The sequence below is a fragment of the Sceloporus occidentalis genome, unplaced genomic scaffold (genome assembly GCF_023333645.1).
Source record: "Sceloporus occidentalis isolate IW3139 unplaced genomic scaffold, rSceOcc1.0.p SCAF_13, whole genome shotgun sequence".
NCBI lineage: Eukaryota > Metazoa > Chordata > Lepidosauria > Squamata > Phrynosomatidae > Sceloporus > Sceloporus occidentalis.
In genome coordinates this window covers 12,257,179-12,269,793 of record NW_028316993.1, presented here as the reverse complement: position 1 = coordinate 12,269,793, position 12,615 = coordinate 12,257,179, and the positions used below count along the sequence as shown (strand labels likewise).

The window sequence follows — 12,615 nt, the reverse complement described above, 5'->3', positions numbered from 1 at the left end:
CATCAAGCAAACAGGAGAACGAAATGGAAGATGTTAGTCCTAGGCTTGCATTTTCTGTTTCTGGTCTTAGTTCAGATGGAAGGGAGGGCTATCTGCAGACTTTAGCCATGCACTCACTGGGAAATTCTCAAAGCCAAGGAAATTTCGTGTCCATTTGCAATTCAAATAATATGTTTCCTTGGAATCCAGCATGTCTCCTTCCTTCGTGAAGCAACAGGCTCCTATGTAGGTAGAGGACACTGAACATAGAGAAAGAACATGGGCTAGATAGGGGACTTTTGTGACTGGGGATTTAGTGGTTGGTGCTGGAGTAAGACTGGGGGAAACCCGGGTTCAAATTTGTGTCCTCCCACCATGAATTTGTAAGCATCCCTTACCTGAGGTCAAGGAAGCGTGATGGAGGGATTGTTGTTTCTGGGGTTTTTAGAGAGGGCCAGGGTTACTAGAACATAAAGGAAAGATAAATACATTGGGCCCTTTGCATTTGTTGGGGTTTGGTTCCAGGGCTCCCTGGGGATAGCAAAAAGCACAGATGCACAAGTCCCAATATATACAACGGCGGAGTAAAATGATGTCCCTTATATAAAATGGCCCAATTAAGCTTTGCTTTTTGGTGTATATATATATATATATATATATATATATATATATATGGAATACAGTGGGCAATGTTGATGCTGGGGTTTGGTTCCAGGATACTAAAATCCATGGATGCTGAAGTCCCATTAAATACAGTGGCTGAGTAAAACGGTGTCCCTTCTATAAAATGGCCAAACCATTCTCAATCCCCATGTGCAGATGTGAGAGCTGGACAGTGAAGAAAGTGCATAGGGAGAGAATACATTTGCGATGTGTTGCTGGAGGAGAGTGCTGAGGATCCCATGGATGGCCAGAAATGGGTCCTGGAACAGATCAAGCCTGAAACCTGCCTGGAAGAAGCCAAGATGACCCAACTGAGGGTCTTATAAATGGGGTGGCCATGATTTGGGATGAGGGTGGTTGGCCACCACCAATGAATCTCTGCTTCTGCTCAGAATGGATGGAGGGCCTTTGGGGATGCCTCCTGGGCAGAAGAAGGTGGGGATGTAGTGGTGTCCCAGAAAAGGAGGCCACCTGATCCCTCTGGATGGAAGGCTTCTGGGCAGAAGGAGAACAGGTAGGGCATGCCCTGGAAAAGGAGGACATCTGGGTGGAGGGCCCTGGGGAATGCCTCCTAGTCCTAAGGCGGGGATGGAGGCTGTGTCTTGGACAAGGAGGCCACCTGGTCCCTCTGGATGGAAGGAGGGCCTTTGGGAATGGCTCCTGGGCAGAAGGTGGAGAGGGAGGGCATGCCCTGGTCAAGGAGGCCATCTAGTCACCCTGAGTGGAAGGAGGGCCTTTGGGACTGTCTGTGGGCAGATAGGGCATGCTCTGGACAAGGAGGCCATCTGGTCCCTCTGGATGGATGGCGAGCCTTTGGAAAGGCTTCTGGGCAGAAGGTGGAGAGGGAGGGGCATGTCTTGGGAAAGGGGGCCTTTGGGGCTGGGATGGAGGACGCATCTTGGGAAAGGAGGACGTGGCTGGCCCCAGGGAAGAGGAGGAGGAGGAGGAGGAGGAGGAAGGCAAGGCAGCAGCCCTGGGGCTCCAGAGGAGGAGGAGATCTGGAGGGAAGGCAGGCAGGCAGGAAGGAAGGGCCTGGGTCCCTGCTGCTGCCTTTCCCCTTTAAGGGCGTTGCTGCTGGGGCTGCTGCTGCCTGCCTTCTTGCCTTCGTCCCCTGCGAGGAGAAAGAGGAGGAGGAAGAGGAGGAGGAGGAGGAGGCCCACGTCAGCAAGAGCAGCAGCAGCAGCAGCAGCCCCAGAGCAGCCCCCTTTTGTCCCTCCTGCTCTTCGGGGCGCCCAGCCAGGGACCCCGGGAGCCCAGCCCTGCTGCCTGCCTCTGCCTCTGGAAGCTGCATCCTTCGGCTCCTGGTAAGATCCCTGCGCAGTAGCAGCAGCATCCCTGCTTGGGTTCCTCTTCTCTGGCTCGCAGGGCTTGGCAGATGGGATCTGGGGGCGTCCTCCATTCCCGGACTCTGCCTTCTGGGCTCAGGGAGGCTGGCCAGCTGGGCCAGCAGCAGGCGCCATTTGCTTTGCTGGGCTGGGCTGGGCTAGGCTGGGCTGGCAACAAAGGGCTGGCATGGGCATAGGGCTGGGCACAGGGCTGGGCATAGGGTCTGCGTGAGCCTGGCATGGTGGGGGTGGGCATCAGGGGGGCATCGGTGAGGGAAAGGGCCCAGGGAGGCTGGGGATGCCGCATCGCCCTCCTTGGCACCGGTGCCCATGCCAGGAAGCGGGGTGGTTGGGGGGCAGGGGGCACCCCTCTCCCTTGCTCCCTGCAGAGGAGGAGGGTCCCAGGAGAGTTGGCCTCTGAGGCTCAGCTGGAAGGAGGGAGGGAAGAGGCAGGGAGGGGAGCCAAGGATGATGGGCTCCTGGGGGCTCCTCCTCCAGCCCTGGAGAGGGCTGGGCAGAGGAAACCCCCCCCCCCCAGTGAGAACCCTGGGATTCATTGGAAGCCTCCCATCCAAGGGTTGACCAGGGCTGATCCTGCTTAGTGTCCAAGGCTAACCAGGATCTGGAGTGCCTCCAAGTTGCCTCTCCGCCTATGGCGACCCCATGGGCTTCAGAGGGTTTATTCAGGCAAAGACTGCTCAGATTGGTTTCCCCGCTCCCTTCCTCTGAAATACCGCCTCCAGGACCTCATCGTCATTGGTGGTCTCCCATCCCAGGACTAACCAGGGCTGACCTACTTAGCTTCCAAGATTAGACAGGGTTTCGGGTCTTTATGTGTATGTCGCCCGTCAAGCTATGGCGACCCCATGGATTTCGGAGAGCCTTCTTAAGGTGTTTATCACACGGAGGACAATTGGAAGTCCAAACAGTGATGAACCCGTGGTAATCCCACAGTTGCGCTCATGGTTTTCACACAACGCCGAGACGAAATGAGATTAAAATGCCATTTTCCCGGGAATGACTCTTTGCTGTTTATTGCCTAGTTATTCCCTGGTTATTCACAGGACAGTGGCTCTTGGGTTAATCTCATTTTAAGGTGAAGTTGAAGGCTTTTGTGGCCGGCATCCATAGTTTTTCTGGGGTTTGTGGCAGCGTTCTGGAAATGTTTATCCCTGACGCTTCGCCAGCATCTGTGGCTGGCATCTCTGAAAATGTAATCTTGACAGACAAAGATGGGGAGACCCAGAGTCCTCCTTCGATCCTACTCTATCTCCCATGAAGCCGTTTACTGGGCGACCTTTGACCAGTGACCGGTGCTTTGGATTTCTCTGAGGACAAAATGGGGGACGATCCCAAATACACACATGGCTTGGAGAGATCTGCGGACGAAAGGTGGATCAGAAATGAAGTCGATAAATAAACAGTGGCAGCCAGCCACTGCAAGAAGGAACAAAAAACTTGTTATGTCAAGCGCCGGTTCAATATACAGCGTGAAGAGATAATAAGGCTCCGGCCAACTCTTCGGCACCAAGAAAGCACCAAAGCCAAGGAAGGCATGAAGCTGAACAGTGCAATGTTTGCGCTGGCATGCAGGATCTCCTTGAATGCATGCATTAATAGCATTCACAATTTATGTGGGGAGATGTGGAAATTTCTTCTGTCTATCCATAGCTGCAATGCGACAGCGTTTCGGTTATCTGTGGTCCAAAACACACTGCAGAAATAATCCAGTTTGAGACCGCTTTAATTGCCCTGGCTCAGTGCTAGGGGATTCTGGGAATTGTGGCACCAGAACGCTCTCCAACAGAGAAGGCTAAAGGTCTCATAAAACTACAGTCTTCACAGGAGATTCTCACAAGGCCTGTAGCTCAGTGGTAGAAGACTTCTCAATGTAGAAGACCCCAGGTTCAGGTCTTGGTTTTCCAGGTCAACTTGGGAAAGACTTTGCCCTGAGTTCCTTGAGAGCTACGGCCAAGATGGACCAAGGGATTGAATCACTATATGCTAGGTTTCTGCGTTCCTACTTAAATCAGTGGCTTATTTAGGATCCAAAGATATAGCCACACTAGTCCTGAGAATCAGTATTTGGAGAAAAACATTGGCAGCATGAGCTTTCCTAGATTCCAGTCTACTTCCTCAGATCCAAATGCATCTGAGGATGTAGACCGACGTCTAGGAAAGCTCACGCTGCCCATTTCTTTATTTCACTTAGCATGAAAGGTGCTACAAGATCTCTCCACATAACTTACTTAGGATCGTGAGGACTGGGAAGATTGTCTTTAGAGGAAAGGCCAAGTTTGAGTGATAGAATAGCCGCTCTGCATGCAAAAAGTCCCAGGGCTGGGCAAGACTCCTATATGAAACTCTGGAGAGCCATTGACAATCCATACAAAGCAGGGAGGCTTAGTGGTCTGGGCAGCTGCTTTTGTTCACTTTGCTTCTGCATCAGATCCACTTTGGCCCCTTGCTTCTTTATAAGCATCCTTGAGATTGCAACCTGCTCTTCACAGCCAGCGTCCCCAAGTGCTACAACATCGCCCTTTGTACTGCTGTCTTAAAATGTTTGTGCTGCTCTTTTAAACCGATAATTCCCAAACTTTGGTCCTCCAGGTGTTTTGGACTTCCACTCCCAGAAGCCCCAGTCAGCTTGGCGAACAGTCGGATTCTGGGAGCTGACCTCCAAAACATCTGGAAGGCCAAAATTTGGGAACGACTGTTTTAAACAAAGAAAACTTGTATCATGGGATCTGCATGCGCTAAATAGAGATGGTTTGCTCTCTTTTGCAGAGGAACACAGCCGAGGCCTAGAATGGAGATTTCTTCGCACCAGTTCCACCTCCTGCAGCAGTTAAATGAGCAGCGCAAGCAAGACTTATTCTGCGACTGCAGCATCTTGGTGGAAGGGAAGGTCTTCAAGGCTCACCGGAATGTGCTTTTCGCGAGTAGCGGCTACTTCAAAATGCTCCTGTCTCAGTCCTCGAAAGAAACCAGTCAGCCGACCACAGCTACCTTCCAGGCATTCTCTCCTGAAACGTTTTCGGTGATTCTGGATTTTGTGTATTCGGGCAAACTCTCTCTCACCGGGCAGAACGTCATCGAGGTCATGTCTGCCGCCAGCTACCTGCAGATGACGGACGTCATTAGCGTTTGCAAGACGTTCATCAAATCCTCGCTGGACATCAGTGAGAAGGAAAAAGACCGCTATTTCAGCCTTTCGGACAAGGAGGTGAACTCGAACGGTGTCGAACGCTCGTGTTTATACGGCGGCAGTTGGAGAGCGGAGAGCAGTCCCCCTCATTCCCATTTAAGCCCAGATCAAGGGACATGTGTAGTCAGTGGAAATTCTTGGACCAATTTCAGCTATTACCCACCCTCTCAAAGAAGTGCCCAGCCGCTCTCCAAACACGACCAAAGGCAAGATCCCTTGAAGAAAAGCAGCAGGCATTCGGGGCTGCCCCAGCCGCCGGACGTCCCGCACTACAAATCCAGCAAACTTGAAGAGCAAGCTTTGGAGCCCATGAGTCACGCTCCTCCGTCGGAAGAGGACGTCCAGATCGATTCGGAGGGCGATTCTGGCCCTGCTGGCTACCAGTACGGACCGGGATCCGACGCAATCCCGAGAGGCATGGCCATCTCGCGGCAAGAACTCGATTCACCACACTCCACTAGCAAGTCAAAATCTTCCAAGGCGGACGAACAGTATAATAACATGCCCTCCGTGTTAGGCGTCATGGGGAACTGGGCCGATGGTAAGGACACTTGTTCTGCATACATTTTGGTCTCTTTGCTATGCAAAATTTGGTTTTTCTGTAGGCAGTAAACTAAAAAAAAGAGAAGACTTAAAAGTGTTTTTTCCTACACAAAGAATTTGAGTGGTAAGGAGGAAGTTTTATTTAAGCTCAGCAATGACTCCAAAGTGTCCTGGGCATTTGGCAGGGGGTGTGCAAACTTTACAGCGCTCTATAAATAAACAAATACAGTCAGCCCTTCTTATCCATAGATTTTATTTTTTTTTATCCACGGATTCAAATATCCACAGCTTGAAAATATCTGCACAGCAGAAATAATCCAGTTTGACATTGCTTTAACTGCTATGGAACGATGCTGTGGAATTCTGGCAATGGCAAACCTCCTCTGAACACATATTGCCCAGAAAAACCCATGATAGGTTTGTCTTGGGGGCGCCATAAGTCAGAAACGACTTGAAGGCGCACAACGACAAAACACTGATTACAAAAGTTTTTTAAAGTTACAAAAGTTTACAAGGTGCTTTGTATTCTATGGCTGCATCATTTAAAATACAGTTGGCCCTCCTTATCCATGGATTTTTTATCCACAGATTCAAGCATCCACAGCTTGAAAATATTTTTTAAAAAATATACATCTCAAATAGCAAACCCAGTGGATAATAAGGGCCCACTGTATAGTATTCGATACATAATTCATTGCTAGGTAAATCCGGGAACGGTGGTGTTTGTGAGACATTGAGCCTTCTCTGTCAGAGAGCTCTGGTGCCATGATAAAGAACAATTCCTAAGATTCCCTAGCACTGAGCCAGGGCAGTTAAAGTGGTCTCAAACTGGATTATCTCTGCAGTGTGTTTCCGGAGCTATGTTGTTTTAAAACTGAATAGTGCTGGACATGTTACAATTTTATTTTATTTAGTGGGATTTTAAAAGGCTTGTTTTTTCACTCGCAGATGATCTGCCGAGGATGCGGTTCAAGTGCCCCTTTTGCACTCACGTGGTGAAACGGAAAGCGGACTTGAAGCGCCACCTCCGCTGCCATACGGGAGAACGGCCGTATCCATGCGAAGCGTGTGGAAAGAGGTTCAGCCGACTGGATCACCTCAGCAGCCATTTCCGAACGGTGCACATTTTTAAAACAAGCATTTTCTGCCGTAAGACTGTCCGGTCCTGGTGACCGTCCAGGATGTACAGTTGTTTGGTCTCACAAAATTGACTTTTGCAGCATGAGTTTTCCTAGACTAAGGTCTACTTCCTTAAATGCATTAAAATATTGTACCAGGTCTAGCCAGTGTGGCTTAATTGTTTGAGTGTTTGGAGTTTGGAGACCAGGGTTTGATTCCCAGCTCAGCCACGAAACCCACTGGGTGAGCTTGGGCAAGTCACACTCTCTCAGCCCCATGATAGGTTCACCTTAGCCTTAAGTCGGAAATGACTTGGAAACATAGTTTTTTGTGGGGGTTTGAGCTATGTGGCTATGTTCTAGAAGAGTTTCTTCCTGATGTTTCACCTGCCTCTGTGGCTGGCATCTACATAGATGGATGTGTGGAAGCATTCTCTGAAGATGCCAGCCACATAGCCCAAAAAACCCACAAAAAACAATGGATGCTGGACATGAAAGCCTTCGACTCCAGACTTGAAAACACACACCACAACATTATTTACAATCGCCATACCGATCTAGGCATGGCTTAGTTTACAATAGCCTTACTTTTACTGTATATAAGTCAACCTCATATATAAGTCAAGAGCAAGTTTGGGGCCAAAATTATGAATTTTTATATGACCCGTAGATAAGTCGAAGGTAAAACTTAGGGTCATGTAATGAAGGATATAAAGGACAAAGTAAAAGAAAACAATGCCAATGAACTTACAAAATTCCAGCAGGCTATTTGTGCACATACTAAAGGCTGGATGGATGAGAAAGCAGAAGAGGGTCAGTGCTTCCAGGACAGATTAAACTCTTGCCTTTCAACATATATATGAGTTAAAATACAGTACTTACATTGACCCGTGGGATAAGTTGACTCAGGTTTTTTGGGCCTATTTTTAACCTAAATTTCTAGACTTATACATGAATATATACAGTACCTTAAAATGAAGGTTGCTTGACATGTGTTTATCCTTTTGATGCATCCTCAGTGATCTCCCTTTCGTTCTTCACAGATCCATCAAGCTTGCAAACCCATCTGCCGAAAATGCAAGCGGCATGTGACGGAGATGACAGGGCAGGTGGTCCAAGAAGGGACGAGGCGTTATAGACTTTGCAACGAATGCCTCTCCGAAGCCGGCATAGACAGCATCCGCATTGATTTGGACACTGAGCCACCCCCTGAATTCCCTCTAGAAGAGGACAAGGACTCCAACTGGAATTACGGCGACGACAACAGATCCGACGTAGAAATTGTAGAGGATGGGTCTACCGATTTGGTTATCCAGCAAGTAGATGACAGTGATGATGAAGCTGAAGAGAAAGATATAAAACCAAATATTAGGTAGTTGTGGATGGGCTGAATGTTAATAAACCTCCCGTTTCCGTTGTCATTCCTTTGTCTTGACCATTGACTCCCAACCGGCCTGCAGTTAACATACCATCTATTATATAGGCGTTCTATGACTTGGGCTAAACTTGCATGCATTTTATGGACATACCATTGTATGAATTTTGAATTTACTCAAAAGTATCGATATTTTGTTGCATCCCATCCTGAGATGGTATCATGTACGAACAATTTGTTTGCTGAACTACGACGGTGATAACTTTTGATAATATACAACAGATCTCTTCTCAATCCTTTTTCCAGTGTTGAGGAGCACTTCGAAATAAAGTTAACAACTTCATTGTAAGTTACTCTATTACAACTCGTGGATGTGTGGAAGCTTTGTTTTAAAAGGCACCGAATGTTTAAAACAATAGTGGTATTTAAATATACATGAAATCAGATGCACTGCAGTCCTATAATGTTTGTCCTCCTCAGCAAGACAGTTGTAGCTGCAAAGTGGTATCAAAGTGCATTATTCCTACAATGCAGATGCATTGTGCGGCCGAGAGAAACGGACAAAGCCCAGGTTTCAATACTCCTAAAATTCAGTCTATATATAATGCCTTTAAATACATTTATGCACGTTGATAGCCTGCATTTTAGCTTTCTCCCAAGAATCAGGTGAAGTTAGATCTGTGCATGAGAGACAGCAACCTCTCGCCTCAAGGCATGGATCCTATTTATTATCCCACCAAATGGTGTGAACGCTTTTGGGTCACATTGCCTTCAGATTTTGGTGAAACGTGTGGCAAAACAACCTTCTTTGTCCATGACTTGAAATGAGCTTTAGCTGTTGCTATTTTCTATTACGTCCCTCGGGGATAAATCATGATCTTTGTTTTTGCCTTTGGGGGAAAATGTTAGCTTTAGCCTCGAAATACATTGATGCACATGACGCACATTGACAGCCCATGCATTTTAGCTTTCATTTAAGAGTCAGGTGAAATTATATTTCAGCATGAGAGAGACAGATACATCTTGTCTTCAGCGGATATCTATTTAAAGTTACATGTACCGGGGCTAATGAGCAACATGCGTTTTGGAAGGTCAAGTGTAATTTTCATTATGGCGCTAATGGCTGCGCTTCTTCTCACCTTCCCTGAGTTTTCCCAATGGAATTAGCAGCCCATTTTGGATGTTTGGAAGAAAATTATATGTTTTTAGCAAGTTATTGACAGTTGGCATATAGTATGCAGGAGACCCAGCATGACATAGTGTTCCGAATGTTGGACAATGACCTTGGAGACCAGGGTTCAATTCCTGCTTGGCTGTACAACCCATTGGGTAACCTTGGGCAAGTCCCTCTCTCAGCCTCCTCTGAGCAAGAACCTAATGTTAGGGTTGCTGAAAGTCAGAAATGACTTGAAGGCATTGCAACAAGACTATAGCATGCAGAACGGTCTCACATGTTATGTTTGGGTTTGCACCTAAAAGCTTGATAAGCTGTGGAGATGACCATGAGGAATGTATGGGTCTGAGAGTAGCCAGGCTTTCAGGTGGACTTTGGTTACTCGATAAGTGAGAGCAAGAATCCACTTTCAGGATTAGTACCTTCATAGTGTTGCTTTGCTGTCCTTGGCATTCCTGATGCCATGGAGACCTTTGTGTCACACTGCAGAGTCATGGCCTAGAAAGGACCAGGGATGCTGCCATTGAATGGCTTTTCCCTGTCAGCTGAATTGGTTCCAACGCATGGGACAACCGGTGATGGTGGCGGTGACGGTCCCAGACGTTCAGCAGAAATGCTCGGTCCACAGACCTGGACTAGCAATTGATTGAACTGGAAGCCATTTCTGCTTGCAGTGTGGCATATAGGCATGGATTCCCAGGTGAACCAGAACTACCATGTGGATTGCGAGGCGGCTGTGAACTGCATGGTGACTCTGGAGCTTTACGCCAGCTATACCTACCTTTCCATGGTAATCTTGCTTGCAGTTTCTCTCTGTCTCTTGTGGGAGACATATTTAACTAAGTCTATGCGCACTTATTTAAATATGACTTGCTTTTTTTTTATTGTCCCAGAGGGCAGAAACAGATCTCATGGTATGAAGGTACAGGACAGTATGTAGGTTTTGATTGAACATGAGAAGTAGTTTCTCAACAGTAAGAGCGCTTTGGCAATGGAATCAATTGGTGTTTCTTTCTCTGGACATTTTCCAAAAGAGTTTGGACAGCTATCTGCTGGGGATGCTTTAATGCAGTGGTTCTCAACTTGTGGGTCGTGACCCCTTTTCCGATGGTCTTAGGAACCGAGACACAAATAATTTTAGGTTGGGGGTCACCACAACATGAGAAACTGTATTGAAGGGTTGCGGCATTAGGAAGATTGAGAACCACTGCTTTAATGGGAAATCTTGCACTGGCCAGGGGTTAGACCCAATGGCCCATGAGACCCCTTTCTGTGATTCTGTGACTCTATGACTATGGCCTTCTTCTGGTGTTCAGAGCATCTCTACTGGTTGGAATGGTGGTGGTAATGGGAATCCAATTCAGCAATAGAATTGGTGATTGGGGTTTTCTGTTTTTCTCTCCCTCCTGGATCACAGTCCTACTATTTTAACCGTGACGATGTGGCCCTCAAGCATGTGGCGGCCTTCTTCAACAAAGAGTCCCTCAAGAAGAGGGGAGATGCGGAGAAGTGGTTGAAGTATCAGAACCAACGAGGCGGGTGCATCATCTTGCAGGACATTCGGGTGAATGACTCTACTTTCTTGGTCAGGAGGAGTTCCTAGGGTTGGGCAGAAAGAGGCAAGCTTTCATTCATTGCCAAAGACTAAGCTTCGCCTCAATTGAACAATGGTAAATATTGAAAAGCATAGACATTCTCTTTACCTACAAGCCTCCAAGGCATATCCAGAAACGCAGGCAGTTGGATTGATCCATAAACAAGCTCTAGAAGTTTCAGTCTCCACAGGGAATGGGTCTTTTGTAAAGCCAAGAGGTCTTAACTAGCCATTCGAGACCAGGCCACCCCAACAGACTGTGTACAATAATGCTTACAACAATATATTATTGCAGAGAAAATGCACTGAGTTAATATGAAATATGAAAACATATTGATTAAAAAGACTCAAGTGCAACACCATTAAAGGACCCTTTATCAGTAGACATCTGAAAGTCATGACAATGAATGTGTATATTATGCATCTAACTTGGGTTTCCTTCATTCTTCCTTGGAATCTCCTAATCAGAAACCAGAGAAGGATGAATGGGAGAACAGCCTCGTAGCCTTCCAGAATGCCTTGCGGCTGGAGGAAATCTTGAACCAAGCTCTCCTGGACTTGCACAACATGGCTTTGCAGAAAGAGGATCCGCATGTAGGTGATCTGGTATTGGTAAATAGAGGTGAATAAGCACTTTTGGAGGATGGGAAAGAGGAACAGAGGGACCTGAGAAAGCACTGAAGAGTTAATACACACGCAACTTGGCCCCTATGTTTGGAGATGTGGGAATTATTCCATCGCCTCCTGGTTCCTTCTCTGCTTGGTTGCAGCAATGTTATCTCAAGCAGAAGCTTTGCTCAAGAACTGTGCCCATTGCAAAGGCTGAACCATTTATTGTTATTTTCATCACATCTTTACTTCAAAATTTACTACATTCCTGATCAGGTTTGCCATTGAACCACTGGCTTTCCCACCAATTCCACTAGTTCTCCCGGCATTTATCCATGGAGTATTTAGAGTCCTTTATGTCCAGCTAGGTCTGCCGAGGAAGACCTTAGCCAAAATCCTTCTGGGACAGGGATAAAGTGTAAGAAATGTAAACCTACAGCGCTTAAGAAGAACTTGAGAGCAACTATGTCACTCTTTCCTTGTTTTCTCTGTGCAGATGTGTGACTTCCTAAAGTCCTTTTTGGAGGAGGAAGTGAAGGCCATCAAGCAACTGGGAGACCACATTTCAAACCTGCAACGCCTTGAGGTGCCCCAGAACGGCTTAGGAGAGCACCTGTTTGACAAACACAGCCTAGGAGACAGCAGATGAATTTGCAGATGACATCTGCCATCTGCAGTTAAGATCTATGATCATCCGTTATTTGTTCCTAGAGGTCCTTGCGATGTAAGAGACAACCTCATAGAGGACTGAGTAAATTTATTGTTTAACATGTATGGTGAGACTCAAACTTTCCCATGCAGAACTCCCTTTAGATTCTATAGGGAGAGGGAACAGCTACTAAGCCAGTTTCCATGTACAGGTACAGTATACTTCAGTTAAATAAAATGGAAAGAATAGGGATATGTTCCTACATCACTAAACAGAACAGCAGTTCAGCAAACGTCTTATTCAAAACTAAAAATACATTCCATATACACTCAACTATAAGTCGACCTCATGTATAAGTCAAGGGCAGGTTTTGGGGCC

General features: G+C 47.0%; 2 protein-coding genes across 3 annotated transcripts; both read left to right on the top strand.

Annotated features, from left to right (window-relative positions):
* The first annotated feature begins 1,774 nt into the window (after positions 1-1,774).
* Positions 1,775-8,509, top strand: ZBTB8A (zinc finger and BTB domain containing 8A). 2 transcript variants are annotated; one of them, XM_089478181.1, is made up of 4 exons: positions 1,775-1,946; positions 4,755-5,716; positions 6,667-6,836; positions 7,880-8,509. In XM_089478181.1, exons 2-4 carry the CDS (start codon positions 4,777-4,779, stop codon positions 8,210-8,212), a joined length of 1,443 nt encoding a protein of 480 aa, XP_089334307.1. In that variant the 5' UTR covers positions 1,775-1,946; positions 4,755-4,776; the 3' UTR covers positions 8,213-8,509. The 2 variants fall into 2 exon arrangements, with proteins under 2 accessions (XP_089334307.1, XP_089334308.1); XM_089478182.1 differs by lacking the exon at positions 1,775-1,946 and adding an exon at positions 4,503-4,528.
* A 1,564-nt stretch (positions 8,510-10,073) lies between these two features.
* On the top strand, positions 10,074-12,367 carry LOC149304991 (ferritin heavy chain A-like). Its single transcript, XM_089478184.1, has 4 exons — positions 10,074-10,175; positions 10,803-10,949; positions 11,448-11,573; positions 12,085-12,367. The coding sequence occupies exons 1-4, from the start codon at positions 10,074-10,076 to the stop codon at positions 12,235-12,237; spliced, it is 528 nt and encodes a 175-aa protein (XP_089334310.1). The 3' UTR covers positions 12,238-12,367.
* The last annotated feature ends 248 nt before the right edge of the window (positions 12,368-12,615 follow it).